At 41.9% G+C, this 17,589-nt stretch overlaps 1 protein-coding gene across 1 annotated transcript in view; it reads left to right on the top strand.

Moving 5' to 3' along the window:
- Nucleotides 1-434: 434 nt before the first annotated feature.
- CA8 (carbonic anhydrase VIII) overlaps nucleotides 435-17,589 on the top strand; it is a 194,297-nt gene continuing 177,142 nt past the window's right edge. Inside the window, exons 1-2 of the mRNA XM_006899232.1 lie at nucleotides 435-534; nucleotides 1,819-2,010. Of these exons, the coding sequence (XP_006899294.1) occupies nucleotides 435-534; nucleotides 1,819-2,010 (292 nt within the window). The remainder of the gene's footprint in view (nucleotides 535-1,818; nucleotides 2,011-17,589) is intronic.

Below are 17,589 nucleotides of genomic sequence, written 5' to 3'. Positions count from 1 at the left end.
GAGCGCTGACCTCTGTTGACTCTGGACTTCCGGAAGTTCTGTGGAGGTTGGGGGGTTGAGTCACCCCCAGGTGGGATTGGGGTAGGAAGAGGAAGCAGCAGAGGCTGGGCAAGTTCCCCAGGGCGAGCTGGATCGTGCAGAGGACCATTTTCCGTGGTCGTCCGAGTGCCCCTGGTGCCGGTGCAGGGGGCGGGTCCTCGCGTGCCAGACACGCCCCGGCCAGGTTTATAAGAGGCGGGGCTGACGCTCCTGGAGCGGCGCTTCTCTTTCCTCCGGTTCGGGGCTGAGACTCCACGCGCCCAGAACCCGACCTGCGGACGCTGCGCCGGGCCCTCCGCCCGCTCCCTCGCTCCGCGGCTCCCGCACGCCAGTCCAGCCCGCGCACGGAGACCGAGACGCCGCGCGCCCAGCCCAGGGGCCTCGCTGAGCTGCCCATGGCGGACCTGAGCTTCATCGAGGATTCGGTCGCCTTCCCGGAGAAGGAGGACGACGAGGAGGAGGAAGAGGAGGGTGTGGAGTGGGGCTACGAGGAAGGTAACGGCCACGGGCCTGGCGTCGGGGTCCCCGTGAGCGCGCGGTCGGCTGGCGACGAGGGCACTGCGCTCCAGCCCCGCGCGCCCTCGCAACCCGCACGCCCTCTTCTCTCAGGGTCGCTGTCTCCTTCCCACCCCCGGGTCAGAGGCAGCGCGCAAGAGCCCAGACTCCCCGCCGCCTGCCTTCCTGCCGCCGCCTGCGTTCGCGCTCAGAACACTGGTGGCCGGGTTCAAGCCCGCTGCCTGCCCTGCGCGGCTTTCACGTCTGTCACTTTTCTGGTCCTGTCCTATCCAGAACTGCCCCGAGTAGCCAAGAAAAACAGCTACATTTTATTCAAATTCTTGATCCAATCCTAGTAAAACTGTTCTCTCCTTGCTTTTATTAGGCCTTGGTGGGAATTAAGTATTTGTACATTTTCCTGAAAGATATTAGCAACGCTCAACTTTTTCTGAAACGTGCCCAGAATTTCAAACTGGGCCATCGGGTTTGGTGAGAAGGGCTTTGCTTAAAAAAAAAAAAATAGTTTTTCACGTTTACCCCTCAAGATGTAGGAGTCCTGATGGAGCTAAGCAGTAGAGCTAATGTTAATGACGTACATTGAAACAAGTATAGAACTTGTAATTATAATTTATAAAACGTGTGAGAATTTCTAACACTGCACACTTCACAATAGAGTTTTAACACTGCACACTTCACAATACTCTATTTGGGGTTTTGATAAGCATTTGTTTGCTAACATGAGTTCTGCCCTCTGGCTGTCATCCAGAGTTTTACTGTTAAAGTATTTTCCAATTACTTAACAGATTTGAACTAATGAGAAGGGGAAGACTTTCTGGCATTATTTGTTCCTAAGCATTCAAAAGTGACATTCTTAAGCCATAAATTATTACATCTATTGTAGGCGCATCTTCAAAATGTATTTTGTTAGTCCTGGATTTTGTATGCAATGTTTGATAATAGAGCATTTAAAATATAATGGAAAACTTCACAATTTCATATTTTGTCTGTAAAGAGCTTCTTGTACCAGAGCCGACCCATAGCTAACCCTCGAGCAGATTTTCAGAAGCAGTAAAAGATTGCCCATCTTTGGTTTGACTGCTCAGTTTCTTACCACTAAGCCACCAGAGCTCTTAATACTATCATAGTATTAGGTCATATTATTAGGATCATGGAAATTCTGTGTAAGCAGGCAGATTTTTATTTAACAATGTCCTTGTTTTTACATGTAAAGTTTCACTGTAAATTATTTTACTTTTCTCTCTTCTCAATTAATTTTATTTTTAGGAGTCGAGTGGGGTTTGGTGTTTCCAGATGCTAATGGAGAATATCAGTCCCCTATTAACCTAAACTCAAGAGAAGCCAGATATGACCCTTCACTGCTTGATGTCCGTCTCTCTCCAAATTATGTGGTTTGCCGAGACTGTGAGGTCACCAATGATGGACACACTATTCAAGTGATCCTGAAGTCAAAATCAGGTATTGTCAGAGACACTCTTGTATGGTCTTCTAAACGAGAAGTTATGGTGGAACTATCAAATGCTCATTATTTAGTGTGTGTGATCATAATGGTAGACATATAGCTCTGTTTTATAGACACATTTATATATTATGGCTGTGCCTCTCTGGCAGTGTGAATCCAACAGGGACTCCTTGAAAGGAAGTTGGGTTATTTCCTTCTATTCAATTTACAGGCTCAGAAACCCAATAGAGGATCAGCTGTGAGTTGGTTGTGACTTGATGAAATGATGCTGATTGTGTATTATAAAACACAGTTTTTGAAGTGAAATGTGTGCCTTTGGGTTGCTGATTGTGTATTATAAAATGCAGTTTTTACAATTATTTTTTGAAATAGTTTTAAAAGATGAATTTATGAAGATGTCAGTTTGACATTACTCCATTGAATTTGAAGAATGATATATTCAGGTGTTCCTTACTACATTGTGAATCATAATATGTTGTTCTTTATAGAGCCACAAGGTGAACCCCCTAGATTGAACAACCCAGCAGAAACCTGAAGCCCATCATTTCAAGTAGATTCTGACGGTAGATTCAGTTTGAGGACAGAGTAGAATTGCCCTTTCAGGCTTCAAAGATACCAAATCCTTTTAGAAGCAGACTATCTCCTTTCCTTCTATTATTATCTTCCTTTTATTCTGTTAAAGAGTTGGATATGGTGGCCTAGTGATCATGAGCTGTGCTACCAACCCAAAGGCACACATTTTGAATCTACCACCTGCTCTGCAGGAGGAAGTTGTATAATTTCCTGCCTACAAATCAAGGCTAATTTTCCTATTACTCTATCATCCTCTGCTGTTTTACAATTGTTTCCATATATTTGAATTACAATCTAAGGATACTTTAGGCAGAATATTAAATGATCCAGGAAGTAGTAAAAGAAGATAGAAAGAGTATACAGAGTCACTGTACCAAAAGGAATTGGAAGACACAGATGAATTTTGTGAAACAACATATGAGCAAGAGCCTATGGTGATGAAGGAAGAAGTTCAAGCTTCTTTGAAGGAATTGGCAAAAATAAGGCCCCAGGAATAGATGGTATACCAACTGATGTATTTCAACTAACAGATACTGCCCTAGATGTGCTTACCAAGTTGTGCCAGGAAATCTGGAGGTCAACCAGTTGGCCATCTGACTGGAAGAGATCTATATTTCTTCCTATTCTAAAAAAAGGTGACCCAACAGAGTGTGGAAATTATCGAACAGTATCCTTGACATCACATGCAAGCAAGATTCTTCTGAAGATCATCCAAAAACGCCTGAACAGAACATCAACAGAGAACTGCCAGAAGTCCAGGATAAGTTTAGAAGGGGTCATGGTACTAGGGATATTGTAGCTAATGTTAGATGGATCTTAGCTCAATGCAGGGGAATATCTATCTGTGTTTCATTGATTATGCAAAGGCTGTGGATCACAACAAACTGTGGCTGACTCTGAGAAGAATGGAAATCCCAGAACACTTGATCGTGCTAATGCAAAACCTATACTTGGACCAAGAGAAGTCGTCGGAATGGAGCAAGGAAACACAGCATGGTTCAAAATTGGGAAGGGTGTATGCCAGGGATGTGTCCTATCTCCATACCTTTTCAGTCTATATGCAGAACAGATTATCCAGGAGGCTGGACTGTATGAAGAGAAGCATGGCATCAGGATTGGTGGAAGATTCATCAACAGTCTGCGTTATGCATATGACACAACCCTGTTTGCTGAAACTGAGCAGGACCTGAAGCGCTTGCTGCAGAAGGTCAAGGACTGTAGGCTTCAGTATGGATTGAGGCTCAGTATCAGGAAGACAAAGATTCTCACCACAGGGCCAATTGGCAGCATCAGGATGGATTGTTAACAGCTTTAGTTTGCTTGGCTCCATATTCAACATTCTTGGCACTAGCAGCCAGGAAATTAAAAGATGTGTTGCGATGGGAGAATCTGTTGTTAGGGACCTCTCCAAACTACTGAAGAGCAATAGTGTCACTCTAGAGATTAAGGTGTGCCTGATACAGGCCATGGTCTTTGTAGTCACTTGCTATGCATCAGAGAGTTGGGCAATGACTAGGGAGGATAGAAGGAGAATTGATGCCTTTGAGCTGTGGTGCTGGAAAAGAGTATTGAATGCACCATGGACTGCTAAGAAAACAAATGCGTTCATCCTGGAGAGGGTTAAACCGGACTGCTTCTTGGAGGCAAGGATTCTGAAACTTCATCTGACATACTTTGGACATGTTACATGGAGGGACCAGCCCTTGGAGAAGGACCTCATGCTGGGAAGGATGGAGGGACAGTGCAGGAGAGGAAGACCTCTATGACGTGGCTTGATTCAGTGACTGGGGTAATGGGGGTAGGTGTGTCAGAGACAGATTGATACAGGACAGAGCAGGGTTTAGTGCTGTTGTACATAGGGTTGCTGTGAGTCACAAGTGACTTGATGGCATATAACAACAATAACATGCGAATAACAGCTGAATATTCTGTAACTTGTTTTGAACTTTTAAAATGTAATAATTGCTATGCATTTTTTTCTTTTTTTGCTATGGTAAAATATACACACAATAAAATTTACCATATTGCCTGTTTTTCAGTATGTAGTTCATTGGCATTAGATATGTTCATCATGTTGTATAACTATCATCACTATCAATCTTCAGATGTTTTTTAAAAAATACTCAGAAACAGAAACTACCAATTAAGTAATAACTCCTTAGTCCCCAGAGCCCAGCCTCTAGTAATCACTATTCTAATCCCTGTCTCTATGCATTTGCTCATAGGGAGCTCTTGTGGTCTAGTGGCAAGAAGCTGCACTGAAATTACAAAGGTGTGCAGTTTGAATACACCAGCTGCTCTGCAGGAGAAGGATGGGCAGTCTCTTCCCATGTGATTTACTGCCTTTGAAAACCTGCTGGATTGTCAGCTATGAGTTGGTTTCAACTTGTCAGCAAACAATGACGTGTATTTCATATAAGGAGCTCTGGTGATATAGTGTGTAGCAAGGTGTGTTGCCAACCTAAAGGTCTGTGCTTCTCTGTGGTTTGAATCCACCATTGGCTCCTTGGGAGAAAGACAGGCAATCTTTTCTTGTTGTAATTTGCAATGGACCAATGAAGGGTCACTATGAGTTGGAACCAACCCCATTTCATGTAAGTAGAATGTAATAGTTTCCCTTTTGGGTCTGAGATATTTAATGTAGAATAATGGCTATGTGGTTTTATGTACTTAGTTTTTTATTTCTCTAGAATGCATTTTCTCATTTTGACTGACTTCCAATCTGGGCTCTACGACTTGTACTCTAACTATTCAGAGGCCTTTTATTTAAGAAGTGGATGCCAGGGAGCTCTGGTGGCCTAGTGGCAAGGAGCTGCAACTACAATCCCAGAGGCTCACGGTTCGAATCCACCAGATGCTCTGCTGGGAAAGGAGGGACAATCTCCTCCTGTACCAGTCAGATCTGATTTGACGGTACACTCACACAAAAATAATAAAATAAAATAAAAAAGAAAGAAAACATAAAAAAAATAAAATAAAAAAAGAAGTGGATGCCAATCTTGCTTTCTCTATTAAAATCTGTCCACCATGTGTAACCCTGTGGAATTTGACACACTTTAGCATGGCTTTCAGTATCACAACAACTCACAGGTTATCTCAATAAAGCAAATTGGCAAACAAGTGCTATACCAATTATAACAGTGTTCTCCCCAAATACAATAAATTGACAGTTTAGTACCTGTTGCCTAGTGGCAAGAAGCTGCACTGAAATCCTAAAAGTAATCAGTTTAAATCCACCAGCTACTTCAAGGGAGAAGTCTGGGCAATCTTCTCCCAGTCTTTGAAAACCTGCTGGAGGGTCAGCTGTAAATCGATTCTCTATAGTACTCAACAACAATAACGAATAAGGCTTTATACCAAACCCAAGGATGTAAAACTGTCAACAACGTCATCTTACTTGGATCCATACTCAACATTCTTGATACCAGCAGTCAGGAAATCAAGAGACGTATTGTACTGGGAATGTCTGTAGTCAGGGACATCTCTAAATTATTGAGAAGTAAGGATGACAATTTGAGGACTATAATGTGTTTAATTCAGGCCATCCTCTCTCCAGTCACTTGCTATGCATGTGAGAGCTGGACAGTGAATAAGGATGATACAAGAAGATGTGATGCCTTTGAGCTGTGGTGCTGGAGGAGAGTACTGAACAACCCATGGACTGCCAAAAGAACAAAAAATATGTCTTGGAGAAAGTGCAGCCAGAATGCTCCTTGAAGACAAAGATGATAAAGCTTCACCTCACATACTTCAGGCACGTTGCTAGGAAGGGCTGTTCCTTGGAGAGGGACATCAGACGGGCAGAGCGTTGGTGGAGGAGAGGGAGACTCTCAACCAGGTGGATTTACACGGTGACTACTGTAATGGACTCTAGTGTGTCAGGATGTGCAAGGATGACATAGGATAGAACAGGGTTCATATCTGTTGTTCATAGGTTCACTCTCGACTCAACGACACCTAACAACAACATCATGATTCATTTATACACTATCCAACAGATGGCAGATCTTTCAGGTATATGAAGTAGTCCTTCCAGTCCTTCCTTGTTTTCCTTGGAGATGCATTACGAATTCTTCTGTTTGGACTGCTTACCCTTTAGGTCTAATTCCCAGCCATCCTTTTGGGACCTTGTCCTCTTAAGGCTAGGACATCTCTTTGCTGTTCTCCTGTGCTGGGATCCAGGTTTCTTGGGTGCCAAGCCATCTTTGCTCTAAGCTGCTCCCTCAATTCAGGGAGTTTCTGACTTTATTCTTTTATAGCTCATTTTCCAGAAACCCCTCGGTTTCTGTTACTCTTTATCAAATACGTAATCCTTAGTGGTAATTTGCCTGGAAGTAGCCATCCATGGTGGACATGTTTATCCTCGGAAATCTGGGGACATGGTCCCATTACCTCCTGCCTCTCCTGGTTAGAGGTGAAAGATTTAGGGTAATTCAACTTCTGAACCTCTTTTAGGTGACCTCTTCCCTTGCTGACAGCTTTTAGGAGTTTTCTTCGCTACAGTTGTTTTGAAATATCGCAACCATATGTATGTTTTGCTTTTGCTTCCCACCCCCTTTTTTCCTTTCTGCACTGAGCACCTGGTAGACCCATGCAATCCAAAAAACCTTTTCTTATTTCTCAGACATTTTCTCATTTTATTTTATGTATAAGTTTATATGTTTTCTTCTACTTCTTTTCCATCTTTCAGGAACTCTGTCTTTTTCTTTGTCTTTTTCCTTTACTTTCTGATAAATTCCTGCAACTTGTGTTTTTTGATGTTTCTACTGAATTTTTTAACTTCTGCTCCTGTATTTTAACTTATTGTTGCTTATTGTATGTATTTTTTAAAATTTAAAAACCCAAACCCACTATTTATTTAATTCAGCAGTAAGCTAAATAAATACAGAGGGAGGCTAGCATCAAGGCCCAAGACCAGAGCTCAGAAAAAGGATAGGGGATGAGGTTTTATTCATTAATAGTGCTTTTTCTCCCTATTCTTTTCATTTGCATCATCTCTGACCTCAGTTTCTTTTTCTGTACATTTAGGCATCTCACTTTTATAGGGGAAGTTCCCCCTGGTGTCTTGTGATGTTTGACTGTCATATTTATGAAAGAGTTTAAACAGAGAAGCTCTCAGCACATGGGCATGTTCTGGGATCTAGTGGACTTTGCAACAATGTGACTGTGTACTCTGTACTCTCTGTCAATACTTCTGTTTTGGGATTCTGCACATATAATTATTCTTTCACATGATATCTTTCCAAATATTGAGTATAGTTTCCATATCACAAACAGTTTAGCTCTTTCCTTATTTTACCTATTTATTACATGATAGCCATTCATCCATAGACAGTTATGCACTGGTAATTTTATTCCCTCCTCCTTTTTTTAAGTACTAGAGCATTTATTGCAGAACTAAACATTGAAATTCTTCAGATAAATTCGATGCTGCACTTGCTGCCCTCTTGGGTATTGGTGTTGTTTTTTCATGCAATCCATGGCTGACTCTGCGCAATATAAGTTTTAGTGGTCTCATACGACCAGTGCCAGTGGTATTTCACTACTTAGCTTTGGCATTCCTGTTGTACTTTCTCTTGAAATTAGCGGGGTCATCACACTTGCCACAGGTGGACTGGAAGCAGCAGGCCTTGGAGCCACAGTTGTGGCACAATGTATGCATCTTATTGCAACACTTTCCAAATGATAACCTTTCTTTTGTCATCTCACTTCTGTGGCCAAGACCATATTGATAATTTTCTATAAGAGTTATGGATTTACTTGTTTCTGAGAGCCAGCCAGGAAGGTATTGTACATGAGAGGAGAGCAAAGAGGTATGCATAGCTACTGATCCTCAGCTTCATCTGTAGTGTTGGGAGTTAATAATAGGAGCTAGTGAGGATGGTGGCACATTGGCAACTGGAGAGAGTATCCCTAGTTTGCCAAATGTTTACTGTGTTTGGAGAATGTGTGCCTTTGTAGGTTTATTGGTTGAATCAGACCCACAGATACACTTGGCAATGTTTATGTTCTTGCAAGATACAAAATGCTTGAGATAAATTCACGTATTATTAAAATTCTGTCTTCAAGGATGTTAAAATGATAAGTGGTGAAAGGTAAGTATTTAAGTAGTATTTGAGGGTAATGTGTGCATATAGTGAGACCAAAAATTTGCCATATAGTGAGAGGAAAGACATACAGATAGACATGGAATTGGGAATATATACAGTTGATACGGAAAATCTCAAAAGCTCAAGTTGGAACTGACTCATAGCTGACCTTCCAGCGGGTTTTCTGAGGCTATAAGTCGCATAGGAGATTGCCCATCTTTCTCCTTTGGAGTTGCTGGTGGATTTGAACCAGTGTCCACCTTTGAGTTAGCAGCACAACTAGCTACAGACTTTGCTGCTAGAGCTCTCTAAGAGAGACTTAACTGTTATTTTTAAGTGCCATCGAGTCATCTGTGACTTGCAGTGACCCTATATACAATAGCTCTGAAGCCTGCCCTGTCCTGAGCCAATCTCAATGACTATGACGCACTGACCCCCATTACCCTAGTTACTGTATCAAGCCATCTCATCTGGGGGTCTTCCTCTCCTGCACTGTCCCTCCATCCTTCCAAGCATGATATTCTTTTCCAGGGACTGGTCTCTCTTGGCCATGTGACCAAAGTCTGTGATATGGAGCTTCAAAATTCTGGCCTTCAAGGAGCAACTTGGTTTTACTCTCTCTAATAGAGACTTGTTTATTCTCTTGGTGGTCCATGGTATGTTCAATACTTGTTGTTGAGTGCCGTCGAGTCATAGGCGACTCAGTGACCCTATGAACGAAAGACCTGGACACTTATATAACTTTTGTCCTTTCTCCAGGTTCATAGGGTTCCCTGAGGCAAGCTATTACAGAAGTGGATGCCACTCCTGCTTCCAAGCTTGTTTTAATTGGGGAGCTCCACCAAACACTGTCCACCATGGGTAGCCATGTTCAATACTAGGAAAAGCAAATTCCTTATTAAATCTGGGAAAACAGTGTGTTTTACAATGGAATGCGAGTGGTGAGGAATATAGTAGAGAAGCAGCTCCTACCTAGAGGTGCCATCTGTGTAAGACGACACAACACTGCCTGATTCTGTGCCATCTGCATGATTGTTGTTGGTTCAAGTCCATTGTTTCAGCATGTGTCAGTCATCCTGTGGAGATTTGCCTCATTTTTATTCATCTACTCTGCCAACTTGATATCCTTTTCTAGTGATTGTTCTTTGCTATTGCTATGCTCAAAGTAAGAAAATTTAAGTCATTGTCCTTGCTATTAAGGAACATTCTGGTGGTTTTCCTTCTGGATCACTTCGTTCGTTTATTTTGTAGTCCATGGTATTTTTAATATTCTTCACCACCATCATAGTTTGAATTCATCTTCTTTTGTCTTTTCATATTGCTGTTGCTATGTGCTATTGAGTCAGAGTCATCTCATAGTTGACCCTCCAGTGGGTTTTCAGAGGCAGTATAAATTGCATGGACAGAGATTGACCATTTTTCTTCCTCAGAGCAGCTCATAGATTTGAACTATGTGCCTATGGATTGGCAGCACAGCTCCTTAACACTTGGCCACCAGACCTCCAAAAGACCATGGATTAGGTCAAGTACACTTTAGTTATTGAAGTTACATCTTTGCTTGTGAAAACATTGAAGAGATCTTTCATAACGTAAATGCCTCTGATTGACGCTTGCCTGTTAGACTGAAAGCTGGGGGTTTAAACCCACCCAGTGGCTTTGGAGGAAACAGTCCTGTGGTGACCTGTTCCCCTAAGATGACAGTGAAAGACACCCTGTGGCACAGTTCAGCCCTCTAACAAACACTTGGGGTTGCCAGGAATTGTAACTGAAATGAGTTGGATTATTTTAGGTTTTGTTTTTTTAAAGAAATCAGACTACAGCAGTGCAGTATGAGATTTATTGACTCTGCTTCTGTGGATGTTAGTTGTTGATCCAAGGTGATAGGAATGAGTTTGCTCTTTTAGGAAAGTTAACCCGATGACATTGAATTGGATGGGATCTGCGAGAGATGACTGTCAGTAGAGGCAGATTAACCAAGTTTGCGACTATGGAGTTGGCAGTAGTAGTGGAAAGGGAAGGATGACAAATGAGATTAAGCCCATAGTAGTGCTTATGTGGAACCAAACTAGGAAGGATTTGTTGGGGGCTGCCAGGTCTGAACTGCACTCAGCCTCATTTTGGTTTTCATCCTCATCCTTTCCCTCTTCTTGCGGCCTGTTTGCAGTAAGTAGAGTTCCCTTAAAGTGATACTGAGTCAAGTATAGCATTCTAAATAGAACTTGAGCAGAATGGAGATGAGAGGGCCATTTGAATCCTGGATGATGAAGAATTCTATAAAAGCTGCCACATAGATAATTTTATTTCTTTGTAGAACAAAAAATCACTGTGCCTCAGGTATCTTCACATTTTTTAATTTACAAAGACAAACTGAAGTTGAGCATAAAGAATAGCTTGTTGTTGTTGTTGTTGTTATGTGCCGTCAAGTCGTTTCCGACTTATAGCGACCCTATGCACAACAGCCCTAAACCCTGCTCTATCCTGCGCCAACCGCACCGCCTCTGACACACCCATCCCGATTACCCCAGTCACCAAATCAATCCATCTCAAAGAGGGTCTTCCCCTCCTGCGTTGTCCCTCAACCCTCCCAAGCATGACGTCTCTCTCCAAGGACCCGTCCCTCCTGGCAACATGTCCAAAGTATGTCAGACGAAGCCCCAGAATCCTTGCCTCCAAGGAGTAGCTTGGTTTAATCCTCTCCAAGATAAATCTGTTTGTTTTCCTGGCAGTCCATGATACATTCAGTACCCTTCTCCAGCACCACAGCTCAAAAGCATCCACTCTCCTTCTGTCCTCCCTAGTCATTGAATAGCTTAAGCAAGGAAATGTAAATTAGGTTTTTAGGCTATATTATTTGATAGTTCAGTAATGGGTAATATAGACTATAGGGCTTACAGTCAGATGCCATCTCATAAACAACAAGTAGGACATCCAGGGTGAAGACTTTGGTGGTTCCTTAGGATGAGAGGAATTTTTAATCAGGTGAGACCATTTGTGCCTTTGACTGTAACTTATTATAGAAACTTTAATTAGAAAATCTTACCTCTGGGTCTTTCATAATTCTCACTTTTAATTTTAAGATATATTGTTATTAATATTTTAAAAAAACTGACATAATTTTATATTTCTTGACAACCTCAGTGATTTACAGAGAAAATTATCCAAGTATTTGAATTATTTTCACTAAAGCAGTTTTTGTAATATTTAGTCACCTGACGTGTCACAGTTAAATTTCTTTATAATCATTATCTATTATTTATTGATTTGGGGACTAGAATTACCTGGACCGTCACTGTAATCTTCTGCTTCACTTTACTTATGTAAAGGTCCAGCTTAACTGACTAATCCTACTGATGCTAAATAGCTTTAAGAGCTAAATATATTTATTCTTTAGTAAGAAACAAGTCAGTAAGTTAAAACCAAAGATGGTGAGGAATATTGATCTTTGCTCTCAAGGCTTCAGTTATTAAATAAGAAGTTATTGATTCTATTTTCAGAATGTTTAATGAGTCTATTTGGGATTTTGCTAAAGGTAATCTGAGATTATAAATTATTTGGATTTCCTAGCAGTGGATGATTTGCGATGATTTGGATCTCGCAGAGGATGTATTAGGGAACCTGTTAATGTTGGCATTTAGCTCTGAGGGAGACTGGCTCTGGAAGGCTCTGATTTCTGACCTTTCTGTCTTGTCTGGGATAAAACATTCACTTTCTAATTGGTTAGGCTTGCTCTTTCTTTGACTACCATCTGTACAGATGCTGGGTTGACACATAAAAGTGCAAGGTAATTCTGACTTAATGTTGGTCCCATGATTGCTGGTATACAGCTCTGCTTTGCAAGTGTTTTCAAGTGGCTGACTTTTCAGAAGGAAATCTCCAGGTCTGGGTGGTACTTTTTAGTTAGTAGCTGATTGCTTATACTACCTAGAGACTACAACTTCCTCTCCTTGAAAGCCTGCAGTAAGTAGTGTCTTGAGGATCATTTCCAGCTTTTAAGTGTGAACTGTAAGCCACAATGATCACATCTTGAGGTCATTAGCCATTGGTGACCTCTGACTTCCTTGTCTTTCACAGGCTTGGGATGAGTTTTAGTCACATTTCCTCTGAGCTTGTTCTGTGAGAACCAGCTGTCGTCTCTGGGAAATTGCTATCTGACCTTCCTCACCCCTGTATCTCCAGCCCTGTATCTCTCAGTATGTACTCATTCCCCTTCTTGATCCTATAACCCTGAAGATTATTCTTCAGGCCCTGAGCCTACCAGCAAAGAGCCTCTTCTCATATTTATATTCCTTGGGCATTGCATGGAGTAAATCTCAAAATTTGCTCACAGGTTCAAAGAAACAAGAAGGAACAGAACTTTGACAATGCTCTTTGATACATAAAAACTTTTCGTTAGCCAAAGATTATATAGTTTGATAAGATTTTTGTTAGCTGCCTACAGAGTCCTCTGTGACTCCTGTGGCCTCACTCCTGGACCCGCATCATCCTTGTGATTGGTTGTGCATCTGGCCTTGTCATCCATTGGGCTTTCACTGGCAGACATTTGGATGTAGACCAGATTCTCCCACCAGTCACCAATTATTTCTTCCTAGTTTGGAAGCTCCACTGAAGCCTGTGTAGCATCATTGCAACACTTAAGTCTTCACTGGCAGACAGATGGTGCCTCAATATAAGGTGCATTGGCTAGGAATTGAACCTGTGTCTCCTACATGGAAAATGAGAATTTCAATACTAATGTAATATTTGTTGCTGTTGTTATGTGCTGTTGAGACAGAGCTGATTCATAGCAGATTCCTCAGTGGGTTTTCAGAGGTTTTAAGTTGCATGGGAGGAGATTTCCCATCTTTTTCCCATGGAGCAGCTGATGGATTCAAACCTTTGAGTTGCCAATCTTGGGTTGACCATGCAACTCCTTACCCACCAGGTTGCTAGAACTCAATGAATTAGCATCTACTTAATGTATTAGTATGTACATCAAGTTATTTGTGAGGTTCCTAAATTTTGCAGAAGCTTTTGCAGGGGAACACTTTCTCTGTCTCCTCAGCCAATGACCATACTTCCTAAATAGTGTTAAGGCAAATAGAAACAGTAGCAATGGGGACAGTTTATTTTTGTTATTTTGTATTTGTCTTTCCAGGGAAATGCAGGCTGTTGAAATAGGGCAACCGGAGCTATCGCTCAGGGAAGGTATCTGGCATTAGTACAAAAAACCATAAGGTAGATCTTTTCTCCTAATAAAACATGCTTACATCCTATTACAGTGAGCCTTTAGTTCCTATGAAGTTGATTTTTAGGCAAAATCTGTTTAAACTGTGTGCTTAATCATGCATAGTCCGCTATCCTCTGTCCATTATATGACCATCTTCTGGCAGCACCAGAGAGCCTTCCCTGCTGAACTATGTGGCTAGGACTCGGATCCCATCCACAGAGATTATGCATGCGTACCATCCCATACTATGTAACACTCACCCAGAAGCCTTTATGATGGAATCCATCTTGAAAGATCAAATGTAGTCATTTTCATAACCACACCTACATGGCCAGTTCTAGGAAAACCTCACCTCTCCCCAGAAAATTGATGCATGTGTAGAGCTATATTAACATTAATGAGTTATAAAATCGATTCCCTTTAATCCGTTCATTGAGGACAGAGACTTGTATTGCTAAAGCCCTTCCTATGACTTGTTCCATTTCTCCCTCATGAACCTTTCCTTTCTCTCTACTAAACTCTGTCTGCCTGAAAGACCGGAAACTCTGGTGGCTTAGTTCTAAGGAGTTGAGCTGCTAACACAGAGGCACATGTTTTGAATCCTCCTGCTGCTCCATGGGAGAAAGATGGACAATCTCCTCCTATTCAGTGTAAAGTCTCTGAAAAGCCACTGGAGGGTGAGCTATGAGTCAGTTCTAACTCAGTGACACAGAATGCAACAAAACCCCAAGAGATAGTGTTTCATCTCTTCATTCCTGGTTAGCGTTTGCAAGAATTCCCAAATCTGTGGTGCCTGTAATACTGTTGTCAGTATGACTTTCATTGCCATTTTATTGACTTTAATGACATCATGACATCATAACTAATAAGACTGCCATATGGTGGCCAAAAATCACTGTATAAAACTTGATATTCATTAATATATAAAGAGAATGCTCCTTTGGGTGATTTCTTAGTGTGTACACATATAATGATGAACTATAAAAGTTGAGAGTGAAGTCCAAGTGTATGTAGCTAAGTGGATAGAATAACTAGGATTTCTTTTTAGTGTATAATTACAGTAAAATCATGGGAGATGAACAAGTAATGCTTTTACTTGGCACTTCATTAAACAATGAATTCAATATTTTGCTGGGTGTTATGGCTTTGCGCCTCATAATTCTATAAGGCTTTGATTTGGGTTAACAGCAGAAGAGAAAGGTGACCAGAACTTTTTCCTGACTGTGAGGTGCCTCTTTGTCCTTGAATTTTGGAGGCCATCCCTGGGCACAGTGCCTCCATCCTTTGTGTTCACCATCAGCCTGATTGAAAGAAAGATCCGCTAGGTCAGAGGTTCTTGATTTTTTGTCAAAGTCCGCGTATCCCAGGTACTTAAGACAGTACAGTACAATGTAGGTGCTGAGAAAGTATTTGCTTATGGAGGGAAGAAATCCATCCTGTTGTGGCCTACTGAATAGGTAGTTGCACTGTCAACCCAAAGGCTGGTGATTCAAATCCACAGGCTTTTCTGCAGGAGGAAGCTGGATAATCCCCTCCAGTGCAATTTACAAGCTCTGGAAAGTAGCTGGAGGGTCAGCCTTAAGACAAGGCTGACTCACCAGCATCAATGAGGTCTGGTTTTGGGTGGGTTTTTTCCCCAAAATATTTTAATTGTGATATAATGAAAGTTTATAGAAAAGTTAGATATTCATTCATTCATTGTGGCATTATTTTTTTAATAGGCCCTGAACTTCTTTGTTTAGGAGGTTGTAAAATATTTGCCTTACCAATAATTTTTAACTAAAGAATTTTTAATTCCTGTTAAATCTTGAGCATCTGTCTTGTGGGGGATGCGTTTTTGAAGCGTGGGTGTCTTTTTGGCCCCTGGACGTCTTTGTTAAGAGCTATCATCCATTCCCCAAAGAAAAATCATGGTAAGTTGCTCTGTGGTGTTCTGCCCTGTGATGTGGGGAGTGCTGTCTGTGTGTGTCCTGAGCGTACATAGTGAAGGGATCATAAGGAAGTGTTTTCCCATTTAAAATATGCTTTATTTCACTATTTACTATTATTTCACTGTATTCCTTTTACCTTTTCTTGACACCATGATGCGTCTTCCTCCTCCCAGACACTATTCCACTCTGCCTGTCTCTAACAGCAGCATCTGTGGAGCTCACTGTTGGGTCTCCATGCAGGCTATGAAGGGGTGCTCTGTACCATGGAGGTGTAGTGTGCAGACTGGGGTGCAGCACCAAGGCTAGCAGAAGCTTTTGCTCTTCTTTTCTTGGACTTGGGAGGTAGATAATGTACACAGTGGGTATGCACAAAGTCTGCTTCTTGGTGTCCCTTAGGGCCAAATTTGGACAGCCATGGGAAAGGATGAGTTGTGATCTTACACAGAATCAGTGATGGTGTTAGATGCCTCTGAGCTGTGACTCATAGTGACCCGATGAACAGCAGATCAGAAACTTGACCTGTCTGATGCCATCCTTACCATCCCTGACATTCTCAAGCCCAGTGACAGCCACTGTGTCAGTCCATCTTGTTGAGGGCCTTCCTTTCTTTCTTTGATCCTCCACCTTTACCAGCATAATATCTTTATCCAAGGACTGACCCCTCCTGACAACATGCCCAACATCTGTGAGACAGAGTTTTTCCGTCTTTGCCTCCATGAAGCAGTAGGGTGGCACTTCTTCCTAGACAGACTTGTTTGTTCTTGTTGACAGTCCATTGTGTATTCAATACTCTTCTCAAACACCACAATTCAAAGGCATAAGGTCTTCTTCATTTGTTCTTATTTATTGTCCAACTTTCAGATGCATAGGACACAATTGAAAATACTGTGTCTTGGGTCAAGAAACAGTGGTAGCCTGCTTGAAAACATTTTTAGTTCATAAATCCATATAAATCATATGGCAGAGTAATAGGAGATGAAATCTCAGTGAAATTCTGAGTCTCTCTCTATGTTTTGATCATGTGTTAATATTTGTTTGCATTGGCTTAGAAGAAAGGATGAGGTATGTTGTTGTTATGTGCCATCGAGTTGCTTGTGATTCATAGTTACCCTATGTACAACAGCCCTAAACCCTGCTCTATCCTGTTCCAGTCGCACTGCCTCTGACACACCCATCCCGATTACCCCAGTCACTGAATCAATCCACCTCATAGAGGGTCTTCCCCTCTTGTGCCATCCCTCCACCCTCCTAAGCATGATGTCCTTTTACAAGGACCTGTCTCTCCTTACAGCATGTCCAAAGTATTTTCAGATGAAGCCCCAGAATCCTTGCCTCTAAGGAGCAGCCTGATTTAACCCTGTCCAGGATGAATCTGTTTGTTTTCTTGGCAGTCCATGATACATTCAATACTCTTCTCCAGCACCGCAGCTCAAAGGCATCAATTCCCCTTCTGTCCTTCCTAGTCCTTGTCCAACTCTCTGATACATAACAAGTGATTGCAAAGACCATAGCCTGTATCAGACATCAGACACACCTTAGTCTCCAGAGTGACACCATTGCTCTTCAGTACCTTGGAGAGGTCCCTAACAGCAGACTTTCCCATGGTAATACATTTTTTTATTTCCTGGCTACTGGTGCCAAGAGTGTTGACCATGGAACCAAGCAGACTAAAGTTGTTAACAATCTGAATCTCTTCACCATCCATCCTGATGCTGCCAGTTGGTCCAGTGGTGAGAATCTTTGTCTTCTTGACATTGAGCCTCAATCCATACTGAA

This window comes from Elephantulus edwardii, unplaced genomic scaffold, assembly GCF_000299155.1.
Source record: "Elephantulus edwardii isolate Elephantulus edwardi_28Jun2011 unplaced genomic scaffold, EleEdw1.0 scaffold00248, whole genome shotgun sequence".
Classification (NCBI taxonomy): domain Eukaryota; kingdom Metazoa; phylum Chordata; class Mammalia; order Macroscelidea; family Macroscelididae; genus Elephantulus; species Elephantulus edwardii.
Note: the sequence above shows the minus strand (reverse complement) of the source record. Positions and strands in the feature narration are given on the sequence as shown.